Source organism: Erythrolamprus reginae, chromosome 2, assembly GCF_031021105.1.
Source record: "Erythrolamprus reginae isolate rEryReg1 chromosome 2, rEryReg1.hap1, whole genome shotgun sequence".
NCBI classification, from domain to species: Eukaryota; Metazoa; Chordata; class Lepidosauria; order Squamata; family Dipsadidae; genus Erythrolamprus; species Erythrolamprus reginae.
The window spans coordinates 237150164-237164852 of record NC_091951.1 but is presented as its reverse complement, the minus strand read 5'-3'; the positions used below and the strand labels follow the sequence as shown (position 1 = coordinate 237164852).

The following is a 14689-nucleotide window of genomic DNA, read 5'->3' as shown; positions in this document are numbered from 1 at the left end:
TAGCATGGAATCATAATCCTTGAAAACTTAAAAGAGATTTTATTGAAACCTGTTTATGTAACCTGAAGGCAGTAGAAACTATGTTTTATACTTCTTTCTTTGAAAGCTCCTGTGAAAATGGACTCAATCCAATTTTAAGAAAATTATATTTGTGCCTAAAGCAACAGTTTTATAATCTAATCCAAAGAATAAATGGAAATAATTTATAAAAGAAGGTTAGAGCATTATTAATATTACTGAGAACCACCATTATAAGGACTATTGGCATTGTGATAAGAGGTTGGGAGCTCTGAATTCTAATCCTGCCTTCAACACAAAGCTGGCTAATAAATTCAGGCCAATCCCTCTCCCAACCTTGTGGCAGACTACTTCTGAAAATGTTGCCAGAAAAAATTGCAGGGATTTCCTGGGAGGCAAAACTGACTGCCGGCCGCACACTGTTATGATCACTGTGGTCGTTACCTCTCAAACCTATACTTCTCCTTTTCTTCAGGCCTCTCTGAAAGATTCAGTTACACCCACACCCATGTATGTCTTATCTCTGGTGTCCATATTTGGTGGTTTAAGAGACAATGGAAAACAGGAATTTGGATTGTACTGGCATATATATCTGACTCTTATGAAACCAATTTTTATCAGTGAAGTCATACATACTTTGAAACTCCACAGTGGGTTCTTAGGACTTTTTCTCCATTTTTTTCTTTCATCTCAGCATACTATATTTTACTTTAAAAAAAAAAAAGTAGTTCTCAGAAATAGTCAATTTATTTATTTATTTTATTTATTTATTGTTCTGTCTGGGTCCCCCCAGACGCCAACACCAACCAAAAAGATTAGCCAGACACACTGGTAAAAAGCAAAGGCAGTTTATATACTGGAAAGCAAACACAGGTAACAAAAACTGTTCTTACAGACAGGAACACGATGCAGTTTCACAGAGGTTTCACGAAGGCCAGGCAATAAAACAGGATTCTTGCTGACAAAAACAACTCTGGAGATAATAAAACCCACGCCTCCCCCAAGTCTTCCAGGCTTCTAGGCCACAAGCCAAGATCAGAGACGCCAAGAATCGAAGCAAGGTCACAGGACTCCCAGTTGATAACTCTCCACAAGACTGTAAGGGCGGGCCTGCCTTTTCAACCCTGCTGAGGAGAACCACACCCAAACCCAGCTGTTGCCAATTCAGGGATGGAAATATCTTTCTAATTGGCCCCTTCTTTGAGCTGCACATCTCTGCCTCATGTCTATTATAGCCTGTGCGTCTTCATCCAATGAATCCAAGCTACTAGCTGGGGAGAGCCCCCCCCCCGGGGGTCTCAGGCTGCTCTCCCTCCTCCTCCTCCTGACGTTCCTCTCCCCCGTCTGCCTGGTCCTCCCCCTCCTGGTCACTGTCCTCCTCCTCTGGGCATGGATCCGGCAGAGCTCCAGCCGGTCACTGAGGAGCCTCAGGCTGAATCACAACATTTATTATTTAGATTTGTATGCCGCACCTCTCCGCAGACTCGGGGCGGCTAGATTTGTAAAGATGCAAAACTTCTGTATATTATATTGCGTAATAAAACTATTTTTATCATGATTAGTTAAGCTGTTATGTGACTGAAAATGTAGTCACATAATTTAGACACTTGCTTTATTTGAGACAGGTGAAAGTGGTGTGAGAGGCAGTTGCTACAATAATTTATGGTTCTTTTACCAATAAGAGTTGTGCACGTTCTGTGTGAGAGAGAAAAGTAGCCATATACCAGCATGTTGGGATTACATTTCTAAGCAAGATGGGTGTTTTAGTTCCAATATTTGACAAGAATTTGGATGGAAAGACTTAGCATACAGTGTTCCCTCGATTTTCGCGGGTTCGAACTTCGCGGAACGTCTATACCACGTTTTTTCAAAAATATTAATTAAAAAATACATCACGGTTTTTTCCCCTATAGCACGGTTTTTCCCACCCAATAACGTCATATGTCGTTGCCAAACTTTCGTCTACCTTTAAAAAACATTTTTTTAAATAAACTGTAATAAATAAACATGGTGAGTAATAATCTAAATGGTTGCTAAGGGAATGGGAAATTGTAATTTAGGGGTTTAAAGTGTTAAGGGAAGGCTTGGAATACTGTTCATAGCCAAAAATAGTGTATTTACTTCCGCATCTCTACTTCGCGGAAATTCGACTTTCGCAGGCGATCTCGGAACGCATCCCCCGCGAAAATTGAGGGAACACACTATAATAAGGAATTACAGTACTTGTAGGATCATCTGAGTTTGATGACTTTCGTGCAGACATTTAATTACCAAAGTAGGTAATGAAAAGACGTTCTAGCACTGAAGATGTTACCTAGTTTGGTAATGAAATATCGGCAAGAAAATCACCAAGCTCAGTGAACAGCAAGGACCCCACACTTCAACCCTGAGCTGCAAAAAAAATCTCTTCTATCGGTAAAGAGTTTCTTTCTTATGTAACTCCAGTTCTTATATGCTCCCTAACTCATGTTTCCCTTTTTTTTCCCACAGCAGGAACAGCCCTGGGCCTTGGAATTGTTAATGTTCTACACACCATTAGTCCTTCCCTGGTTATACTTTCTGGCGTCTTGGCAAGTCATTATGTCAATGTTGTCAGAGATGTGATTCGCCAGCGAGCGCTATTTTCTGTCCAAACAGTGAATGTGGTTGTCTCAGACTTGAGTGATCCTGCCTTGCTTGGAGCCGCTAGCATGGTTCTGGATTATACAACACGCAGGATCTACTAAACACCTGGGGAATAAGTAGAAATCCTTATGAAGTTTGCAACAGGAAAAAAATATTTCCTATTGGTTTTTCATCATTTCATACAGTTTTATGGAAGTCTCACCATAAAAATTGTCCCCATCCATCCACTCTTCCTTTATTTAATTTCTATTTTTATATGCTGGAATGTCACTAGAAACACTGCTCAGAAGAGGACTCTCTTGTAGACAAAATGAAATTAAACACTTCTTGGGAGCTACAGATTGTAAAAAAAGAAAACTGAATGTACTTCTTCCTAATATATTTTCAAATCATTTTCTCAGTAGGTAGTAATTTTGGTAACCAGACATTTGTTAAACAAGTCAAGAAATATCCCTGACAGATACATATAATCATTTCCATCTCTGCAGAGCTGTGCAGGTATGAAATTGGAACCATCTCATCATAAAATACCCAGCATTACGATGTAACTATCAATGAGTTCATTAATTAAAATACAATCCATATTAGGATGATGACAAATGTTGCATAAACTTGTTCAGCTTCAAAGTTAAATTCCTTCCAGAGATAATGACTTAAAGAACCATCATAACTGACAATTATGTTGGCCAGCAGTTACTGCAGCTGTAAGCTGGAAACTCCATAAAAGGCACAAGTTTGGAGACATACAATGTGCTAGAATGGAAAAGAGAATATAATGTATGATTTCTCTGAGTTAACAGTAGTCATATTTTATATACATCCTCTGACTTGTGGCAATTCCTATCACCTGGTTTTCATATTCTTTGCTTTTCATGTTTTCAGCCAATTTTTCATGTTTTGGAAATTAAGAGTCAGTTGCACAAGTCATGCTTTCATTAATTGATCTAGATTGCTAGATATCTGGCTGAAGAGATAGCTCTGGTCAACTTGGGGCTTGAATCAAACCCATATTTAATCCAGCTTTCAGAAATCTGTCAGACATATTTTTGTTAGCCTGACCATGCTCACCAATCCTACTTTAACTGGCATTTGATTTATGCTTACAAAACCCAGATACAGTGGTAGCTCTACTTACGAACTTAATTTGTTCCGTAACCAGGTTCTTAAGTAGAAAAGTTTGTAAGAAGCAATTTTTCCCATTAGGAATCAATGTAAAAACAAATAATGCGAGCAATTGGGGAAACCACAGAGAGGGTGGAGACCCTGTTTCCTCCCAGGAGATTCCTACGGAGGCCCCGCGGAGGCTTCTCCCCACCTTTTCCGGCTCTGCTTCCTCCAAGGAGATTCTGAGAGAGGACCCACAGAGGCTTCTCCCTGCCTTTTCCAGCCCTGTTTCCTCCCAGGAGATTCCTAGAGATGCCCTACAAAGGCTTCTCCCTGCCTTTTCCGGTTACAGTTTCGGAGACTCGGGTTTGCAAGTGGAAAATGGTTCTCAAGAAGAGGCAAAAAAATCTAGATAAGAACACCCAGTTCTTATCTAGAAAAGTTTGTAAGTAGAGGTGTTCTTAGGTAGAGGTACCACTGTACTTACAAAACCTGAGTACGAGGAATAGGGCGGTATAGAAATCTAATTAATAAAGAATAAATAAATAAATAGGTGAATATAGTGGACTATGTATTAGAGATTTTGGAAGCTACGAACACTGAACCTTATACTGTGCTTAAGGCAACTTTCAGTTATAGAAAGTTGTGCAAAGTTGTAGTACTTGGGAATCATTTCATGTTTGAATTTGGAGACTCTTGCTGTAAAATGTGGGTTTCCCCCTATTTTAAAGGCATGTTTTTAAAAAAAGACAGCATGATAGGATAACAGTAATAATAGAATTGCTTCAGAGATCTAAAGCTACCAGAGTAACTGTTTTCATCTGTAGTTTGTATAAGTGCCTCTGGTCCTTATATTTCATCATTTAGAGATCTAAAAATCAATTAAAGATACTTGATTAGAACTCATATTTAAAATTTTGGTTCTTCTAACTTGTTTATTAGAGAGTAAACTGGGATTTGAAAAATAATCCTTTAAATGCTTTGGGTTATCTAGATTTTTGGTTAAGCAAGAAAGTATCTCCTTGTTCTTTTATGATTGTGTGCTTCATATCCTCAAATCAGCCCTAAAGGAATCTCAGTTCTCTGGATCAAATTTGGAATTTGTGCAGAAGAAAATCTGTCATACTAGTGAATTCTGTTCCTTAACTGACAGACACAACTGGATATAACTCAAGAAAAAGAAATTAGATGTATTTGACAAATGAGTTCGTGCTAAGATTTTATGACTCCTGTCTAATAATATAAGGAAAACAGCTACTGCCTGAACATTTGAAACATTTGAAATAATGCATTGCCGTAAATAACTGAGTTTTGAAAATACAGGGTATAAGAAAAATTATCCATGCGAAACGAAGTAGGATAGATTTCTATATGAAAGTTAGAGTTGCTTCTCCAAATTCAACAAGTACTTGTGGTTCTTTTAGCTGGCTCTAATATGTCAAATGCCATACATGTTCTTCTAGATCAAGGGAATATTTACCTTTCCCTATATATCCTATTTTGAAAATTATTATGCAGTATATTAAAATATACATTTTACATATTAAACATTGATTAAATTCTGCCCCAAGCCAAATAACCTTCGGATCGTTGAGTAAACTTTTCATTTCCATTATCTTCCTGGAATTATAAAACAAGGGAATTTTCCAGACCTTGGCTGCATTGAACCATGGGAGCTAGTTGCAGGCAATTGAGCAATTAATATAAATACTGTAGCAAAGGTTACATTTAAATGAAGAGGGTCCATTTTCATTCATTGAAGGAAGTTTTGGAGTTCAAAGCATTTTGCAAAACACACAACTTAGTTTTTAGTTAATTCTTTTTAAAAACGTGCTAAATAGGCGTTGATTGCTTACCTGAACGCCTCTTCTCGTACGGTGAGTGGGTACAGCAGTCACATGGGTTGCTCCTGTCCAATCCGTTGGAACTGAGCCTAGTATTAAAAAAGACTGCTGGATCCGCCCCTTCCCCAGAATTCGCGAATCCATAGACTAGGCTCAGAAGTGAAGCTCTTTAATGTTCAACTCTCATGTGTTATAAGAAAATAGAATAGAAGGTAAAGAAGACCACACATAGGGAGGGAAGTGACTGCTGTACCCACTCACCGTACGAGAAGAGGCGTTCAGGTAAGCAATCAACGCCTATTCTCCGTACTGAAGGAGTGGGTCCAGCAGTCACATGGGACATACCCAAGAGATAGGTCCCTAGGGTGGGAGTACATTGCTATCGTGAGAGATAACGGATTGGAGTACTCTTCTGCCGAAGGCAGCGTCCGCTGATGCGTACGAATCGATTTTGTAGTGCCTTATGAAGAAATTTGGCGAGGCCCAAGTGGCTGCTTTGCAGACTTCTTCCAACGGAGCCTGAGTCGCCCAAGCGGCAGATGTGGCAGCACTTCTGGTGGAATGCGCTGTAATATTCCTTGGAATGGAAAGGGGAGCTGTCTCGTAGGCCTTAGAGATGGTCCCTCTGATCCAACGACCTATTACTGTAGGAGACACTCTGGATCCCAAGGATCTGGGATGGTAGGCTATGAAGAGTGCTTCAGATCTCCGGATGGATCTTGTGCGTTGGATATAAACCTTTAGCGCTCTAGTGAGATCCAGAGTGTGCCATCTAGTTGCCAGGGGATGCTCTCGTTGGAGGCAGAAGGAAGGTAATATGATATCCTGAGATCTGTGAAACATGGAACTAACCTTTGGTAGAAAGGTGGGGTCCAGTCGCAGAACCACTTTATCCTGGTGAAACCTGGCAAAGGTCCTGTGTGATAGAAAGGGCTGCCAACTCAGATATGCGTCGGGCGGATGTAATCGCCACCAGGAATGCTACCTTAAAGGATAGGTACCTGAGGGACGCAGAATTCAGGGGTTCGTAAGGTGCCTGAGTAAGAGAGTGGAGAACCCGTGGCAAGTCCCAGGTAGGATATCTGTGGATTTTAGAAGGCCTGAGGATGGCCACTCCTCTTAGAAATTCTTGGATTTCTGGAAAAGAGCGGAGGGGCTGCCTGCGAGGCCCCGCCAAGACGGAAGAAGTGGCGGCCAGGTGTCAGCGGATGGTGCTGAAAAACCCTCCTGCGAGCACCACTGATGGAATTTGGACCAAGAATGGTCGTAGATCCGGTTGGTAGACCCTCTTCTAGACTTCAGGATGATTTCCACTGTGTCCGGGTCATACCCTCGCAGGTCTAAGTCCCTCCGGATAATAGCCAGGCGGTGAGGTGGAACCACTCTGGGTCCGGGTGGAAGGAGGCCCCCTGTCGCAACATATCCTCCGAAACGGGGAGTCGCCAGGGGTCCTGGACGGACAGTTGTTGGAGGTCCGCGAACCAGGGCCTGTGAGGCCAGTGAGGGGCAATCAGAATTACTCGGGCCTTCTCCAGGAGGATTTTGTTGATCACGTCTGGCAGAATTGGAATTGGAGGGAAGGCATACAATAGACCTGGAGGCCAAGGGCTCCTGAAAGCATTGATAGCCTCTGCTCCCGGAGACGGGAACCTGGAGATGAAGCGAGGGAGCTGGGCATTGGCTTTGGTCGCAAATAGATCCAACACTGGATGGCCGAACCTGAGGCAGATCTGGTGGAACAGTGACTGATGGAGATTCCACTCGCCTGGATCTAAGGTCACTCGCGAGAGCCAGTCCGCTTGGACATTGAGGCTCCCCGAGATGTGGTCGGCTAGAAGCGACTGGAGAGTTTTCTCTGCCCAAAGGCCTAACTTCGGGCCTCCCTCATGAGGGCCTTGGATCTTGTGCCTCCCTGTCTGCAAATATGGCCTTTGGTGACTATATTGTCGGTGAGAATCAGCACATGTTGGTTGGAGATGTGAGAGTGGAATTGTTTTAGAGCTAGAGATCACGGCTCTTAATTCTAGCCAATTGATGGGCCTGGAAGCCTCCTCCGGTGCCCATGTGCCCTGAGCTAAAAGACCCTGGGCGTGGGCTCCCCAGCCCGAGAGGCTGGCATCTGTGGTGACTACAAACTGGTCGGGGCACCGGGAGGGAGATCCCTTGTCTAGGGCTGGAGAAGTCCACCACTTGAGGGATCTGCGAACCGTCGGTGGGATGGTGATGCGACGATTCGAGTTGCTGTGGCCCGATCTCTGGAAGGGTAATGGGAGCCACTGTAGTTCCCTGGCGTGAAGACGGACCCAGGGAACAATACCAATACATGACACCATTTTACCCAAAAGGGAAGATAGGGTGGCAATGGAGGTAGATTGCTGGGGCAGGATGCGAGCAATGAGATCCAAAAAGCTGCGTTTTCTCTCAGTGGAGAGGAAAACCTGGGATATCTCGGAATTAATGATAGATCCCAGATGCAGAATGGAAGTGGATGGATCAAGGTGGCTCTTTTTAAGATTTATGGAGAACCATGATTCTGTAGAACCGACATGGTAAAACAGAGGTCTGCAGCCCCACCAGATCTGGAATTTCCATGAATTAAAATGTCATCTAAATAACATAAAATATGAATGGGAGAGGCCCGGATATGAGCTGCCAAGGATCCCAAGAGTTTAGTGAAGACTCTGGGAGCTGAGGAGAGCCCAAATGGCATAGCCCTATACTGAAAAAGCCTGCCTTGAAGGGCAAAGCGCAGAAAATTCCTATGGACCTTGGCAATGGGAATATGGAGGTAGGCCTCCGTGAAATCCAGAGACCCCATAAAGTCTCCCTGATGTAGAGCTGCTAAAATGGAAGATAAGGAATGCATTTTGAGTTTCCTATATTTTATGAACCGGTTCAAATTCTTTAGATCTAAGGTGGCTCTCCAGCCTCCAGAGGTCTTAGGGACCATGAAGAGGATGGAATAGAAGCCTAAACCTCTCTGGAGAGAGGGGACCGGTTGAAAGCTCTAATAGTCAACAATGAGAAATAGCCTCCTCCATTCGGATACGAGATGGAGTGGAACTGGGAGAAGGACAAGAAATAAAACGGTTAGGGGGAGGTGAAATGAACTCTAACCTTAGGCCCCTTTCCACAGTGTCAATGACCCAGGGGTCCTTACAAGAACGGTGCCAGTCGGAAGAGAACCAGGCTAGGCGACCGCCTATGGGAAAGAAGGAAAACTTACCATCTGGCTCTTTTGGAAGCCCTGGTAGAAGAGGATCCTCTCTGATAATGGGAACCTCTGCCCCTGGTGGTTCTAGATTGGGATCGAAACCGAGGGAAATACTGACCTGGATTCCTTTGAAATGCGAAGCCCTGATCCTGTTGACGCCCTGTGCGCCGAAAGGGCTGCGGTTTAGGGGCCTTCTTGGTGGTAGGTCCGAAGACCTTTTTCTTGTCTGTGGTCTCCGTAAGGAGAGGGTCCAGAAGGACTCCGAAGAGGAGGTTACTTTTCAGCGGACCCATGGCTAACTGCCACTTCTGTCTTACTCCCGCCTGCCAAGGGCGGAGCCATAGAAGTCTTCTGGCCGTTGTGGAGGCTGCTACTGACCTGGCTGCAAATCTGGAAGATTGGAGGGAAGCATCTGCTACATATCGGGGAGCTGCGAAGATATTGTTGAAATCCTGTTGACCCCGTAAGTCATCTGGCGGCAGGTGTGGTTGGAGCTGACGAAGCCACAAGAGCACAGCTCTGGAAAAGAAGGATGCCGCTGCAGCACTCTTAATGGCCCATGAGTCTGCAAGGAGACTCCTTTTGAGCATTTGCTCAAGTCGTTTGTCCTCTGGCCGGAGGACCTCCTTTGCTTCGCCCGGTATGGCAGAAGTCGAGTGGAGTGTCTTCACTGGTTCATCTGGCTTGGGACATGTTAGGAGTTCCTCATAGGAGGAGAAGAGCTTGTAGAGTTTCTTGTCCTTGGGAGTGGGAGTAAGGCCAACGGTTGGGTGGTCCCACTGTTTAAGCAAAGCATCCTTAAACAACTTGGGCATAGGTATTACCTCATTGTCTTCCTGTTCTTCCATGAAATAAGGAAGATTTTCCTCCGGAGGGTCTGAGGAAGAAGTAGCCTGTTTTTCTTGCCCGGCTAGCCCCGTGGATACTCTAGCTTTAAACAGGAGAGATTTGAAAAGCTGCGAAGGAAAGATAGCAGCTGGGGCTGGAATCTTAATCTGAGATTCCTCATATTCCGACAGACGCTGAAATGGGTCATCATCCTCTTCTGCGTCCCCATCCTCATCCTCTTCCTGAGAGGAGTCAGAGACCTCCATGGCTGGGGCTCTGTAGGAAGGAGAAGAACTCACGGGACGGGAGGAGCGTGGTGGGGGATGAGACAGAGAAGGCACATTGAAAGATGAGAGTTTAGCGTCAAGGTGTTAGTCAGAATAGTCAAGATAGACTGAAAACTCCGGCAAGGAAGAAATATCAGCCGAAAAAGCCGGAGGGTCCCTGAGGGCCTGAGCAGGTTCTGGCTGGAAGGAACCCTCGGTAATATCTGGCTCCTCTGGACCTAAACCCCATAGGTTAGGTTGGGGTGGATTTAGGTATGGCTCATCCAGGGATAGCACAGGAACCCCAGAAAGAGGCAGGTTAGAGGCCTCCGGGGGGGTTGGATTGATATGCACTTGGGCCTGCACCTTAAAAAGTTTGGCTGATTTATCATGTAATTTCTTGTAGGGCTGGGTCCCTTCTCTTCTCAGCCCTGGTGGGCTTGGCTAAGGAATGGGTGCCTGAGGAAGAGGAGGAAGAGGCCTGGGGAACTTCAGTAGAATTACCAGTAGGCCTAACCTCTTTGGGACCTTTAGTTGTGCCTCTCTTGGGAAAAGTAGCCATAGTCTGACAATTAACAGAAGACAAGGCTGAGCCAATAACTGAATTATAAGGAGAAGATTTCAAGGACTTCCCAAGAGGAATGGATCCTGCTTCGAGGCCTCGAAGCTGCTGAAACGTGAGGACAATCTGGGCAAACCCAGAGTTCGTGCCCCCAAATCCAGCGGGGCCAGCCTCCCTAAACTTTGTAATTAAGTAAACCAAGGCACTCTGGTTGGAGGCTTAGCCGGTGGAGAATTTAGCCTGGGACCCCCAAGGCCCGCTCCCGGATCCACGCGGTGGACTGAGGCCTACGCGGCTGGCAGAAGGCCAACACGAGAGGCCTAGATTTTTTTAAAAAAAAGGGCGCGAAGGCCTTCGCGCCGAAAAGATCGCTGCTGAGAATTTCTTAAGGGAAAAGCGATCGACTAAGTCCAGGAGACTAGAAGGCGTCTCACTCCGCAGGAGGTATTTTATAAGCCCTTAAATATTTATATACAATAAATAATCAATATTTCAATGGATAAATACTTGCACTAGGACCTCCAGGCCAAGGGATTAGAAGAATCCACAAGCGGCCGCAGGAATCGTAACCGGCAAAACCGCCGGGGGAAAACGAAACCGCAACTTCTCCCAAGGAAATAAAGCCAAGCCGCGTTTTTTTCTTTTTTTCTTTTAAACGGCTGGCGCAATTAGTGCAAGTAATTAAATAAAGACAATAAATCTTACTACTTTTTGAAGGAAAGATCGAAGGGAAGGTGTTAGAATGTTGAACGAGCATTCACAATACAACCGCAGGATATGCGAACTGAGCGAATTCTGGGGAAGGGGCGGATCCAGCAGTCTTTTTTAATACTAGGCTCAGTTCCAACGGATTGGACAGGAGCAACCCATGTGACTGCTGGACCCACTCCTTCAGTACGGAGAATCTGTTTTTCTGTATGAAATTAGAAAGATTGTGTTTTTGCTGTCAGTTTTATTCAGTTAGGCAAATGGGATAAAAATAATGAAAGAAAAATGAATGACTGGAAAATCCAATTTCCATGTCACTTACAGCCTTTCAGACTGCAACAGATTGCTAACATTTAAGGCTTGCATCTACACCCCTGAAGTGATTTTGGAGAAGTAGACACTTTAGAGTTGCTAAAAAAAATGAAAAATTGACTACATTAAAGCAACCACCAAAACTTATTGTTTGGGATTATGCCCATTTCTTACCTGAATGAGTTGCGTGTGCAGTCAAGCTCAGGATTTGGGATATTTAGGCAAGGGATGCAGAAGAATGGACTTCTAGAAACAGATTTGACTTTCCATGTCTTCTTGAAAGCCTAATCCACACTTAGTAAATTGGTAGGAGTTTTTCATCAAGCCAGTTTCTTCTCCAAATAATGTTCAACTGCCTTAAATATTCAATGCTTTTGGAAAAGACAAGTTCCTTATTTTTGTGAATACTAACAAGTTATCCCAAAATAGCAAAGTTGTCATTTTTGAGATGGCTTTTTGGTTATAAAATAGCTTGGTATTAGATGGAATGGAAAAGAAATGTAGTGCTGTGCACAATTCGCTCCCAAACCATGAAGAGAACATCCAGGTTTAGCATTAAAGAATGATATAGTGCAGATGGGCTGTTGTAGCTTCAGTTTACCTCTGGTGACACTTCAGATTTTTTTTATTGGGGCTGATCTCTGACCAATGATCTCCCAATAATCTTTGGCAGGTCATACATTCCTAAAGCACCCATCCTAAGATAACATACTATATTGTCTAATTCCCAGAATGGCCCAGCATATTGTCATCAGTATGAAAGATACTGCATCTTTAATTGCTAATCTAGAGAGAAAACTCTTACCACTGACAAAGGGCATTGCTGCACCTTTATGGTGCAAATGTGTTTATGTGGTTAAGTAATATACATTTTATGTGATTAGTAATGTTTTCATTCATGTTAGTACTGAATTTTTGCTCTTTGCTTGATTTATTAAATTTGAAAAAAGCAGCGTTGGCTCAACTTTATATTCATAATTTGATATGGACCTGTGAAAAATAAAATGTCCCAATAGCATTATTTTAAAAGCAAAACTGTCTTCAGTTGGATATAGATCTTAATATTTGTTATTTAAATTCAGCATAGCACTTGCATCACTTTAATTGGGAAAGGAGGATACTTTTACATCCATCTATGTTACATGTATAAAAATAAAATCAAATGTAGAACTTTTCTATTTCCTTTTGGCATGAAAATAAGGTTTTCTTTTTGCCTTTTTATTAAAACAAATCGTGCATTCTGTTGTCTAAATGTTGAAAATTGATCTGACTAAATATCAAAGATTCAAATAAAAATAAAGATTATCAAATTTTCATTAAGTATCTTATTTATTTATCCAGTTATTAGTTTGGAAACATCACATCTGCATTATTTTATTATAGCTCACTACTATAAAATTCCTGAAATTAAAGCCAAAATCAGAAGACACCTGATAGCATAATGGTTACTTTTAGATTAAGATTAATTCTACAAAGTTTATTTCCAATTCTCTGGAAATGGCTCAGTTGATCTTCAAGGAATCAGAAAAACAAGCTTATTAATAAGCTTGATCTATGATGTAATAACAGTTCATATCTTTCGTGAACTGCTTGGCCAATAACTTTAATCACCTATCCAGAAAGTAACTTTTTTAGTTCCAAAGGTTTTACATATTTAAAAATTGTATAAAACTATGTTCTATCAATTCTATTCCCGTAGAGTCTACTTGTAAAAGTATTTACAGAAGACAGCTCCAAGTTAAACCAGGAGGAAATGATAATACAAGTCGCAAAACAGGCTTCAATAACTTGACATTGTAGCTTTAAATTAAAAGTATAGGTGCCAAGAATATGATAAAATGGAGCAACAAAATATAGTGCTTTCTTTGGTATAGGAAAAATACATTCTTCCTATATTTTTGGTAAATATGACTAAAATATGCATATATCACTAATTAAAATTTCAATCTTATAGCAACATATTTTGTAATTGCAGGTTTTGATTATATGGAACTCAAGCTAGCTACAAAAAATTGTGGGGGTGGGGGGATGATATTTAAAGAAATTATGACTGATATTAAAGACAAACCATAACCCCGTTTCAGGCTTTGGTGGAATTAAGTAACTTCTAGGAATACTAATTATGTTACTTGATACAAAATACGTATAACAGTCTCTACTCTGGGCACCCTCAGATGTACAAACTTCAATTCCCAGAATCCCCAGCACCAGCTATGCTTGTTGAAGAATGCTAGAATTGGTCAATATACATGAAGAATATTTTTAAAGTCCTGCATGGTTTGTGGCTAGATTAGCTGGAGAACCACATCTCCCAAATGCCATTTTGCCTGTCCTGGGTTAAATAGGTGGGTATATTACAGGTCCCCTTCTTTAAGCCCTGCCATCTGATGGGACCTCGGATATGTACCTTCTCAATGGCTGTCCTGGTCCTTTGGAAGAGCTTCCCATCCCAAGGACCCCTTCCTGAGTGTTCTGAAGATTTGGCTCTTCTATCAAGAACTGAGCTAGAACTGGAGGTAGAACTTGAAGAGTTGTCTGGCCCTTGGGAAAAGGATACACTTCTTTCAAACATTTTAATGGATTCCATTTAATACAGTGATCCCTCGATTAGCACGGTCTCGATTAGCGCGAAACGCTGCAACGCGGTTTTTAAAAAAATATTAATTAAAAAATAAGTCCGCGCTAGTTCTCTCTCTCTTTCTCTCCCTGTTGCCGGCGTGGTATATGAGAGAGAAAGAGAGAGGCAGAGGTCGGGCGCATTACCGGGAAGTGGAGGCGGCGTGGGGATGCTGGGTGCCGGGGACACCGAGGAGGGGGTGGACGTGGCCTCTCAGCTGCAGAGCCGAACAAGGGCGGAGGCAACGGCGGAGTCCGGCGCTGGGGCCATGCGGGGCCGCTCATCCAGGGGGGCGTGGACTGGCAAGTCGCCCTCCTTTCTCTTTCTCTCTCTTATACCAGGCCGGTAACAGGGAGAGAAAGAGAGAGAGCGGAGGGCACCTTGCCGGTCCACGCCCCCCTAGATGAGCGGCTCCGCATGGCCCCAGCGCCGCCCAGGCAAAGGGGAAACCCCAAGATCGCTTGCCGCTTGCCGTATTGCAGCGAAGGAGGCGAAGCAAGGCTCCAAGCTGCAATACGGCAAGCGGCAAGCGATCTTGGGGTTTCCCCTTTGCCTGGGCGGCGGGAAGACCAAGGGAAGGTTCCTTCAGCC

The 14689-nt window shown here is 43.2% G+C and overlaps 1 protein-coding gene across 1 annotated transcript in view; it reads left to right on the top strand.

Moving 5' to 3' along the window:
- GNE (glucosamine (UDP-N-acetyl)-2-epimerase/N-acetylmannosamine kinase) overlaps nt 1-12797 on the top strand; it is a 79026-nt gene extending 66229 nt beyond the window's left edge. The window contains 2 exon segments of the mRNA XM_070742290.1: nt 2509-5577; nt 11357-12797. Coding sequence (XP_070598391.1) covers nt 2509-2744 — 236 coding nt within the window. The 3' untranslated portion in view covers nt 2745-5577; nt 11357-12797.
- Nucleotides 12798-14689: the final 1892 nt, after the last annotated feature.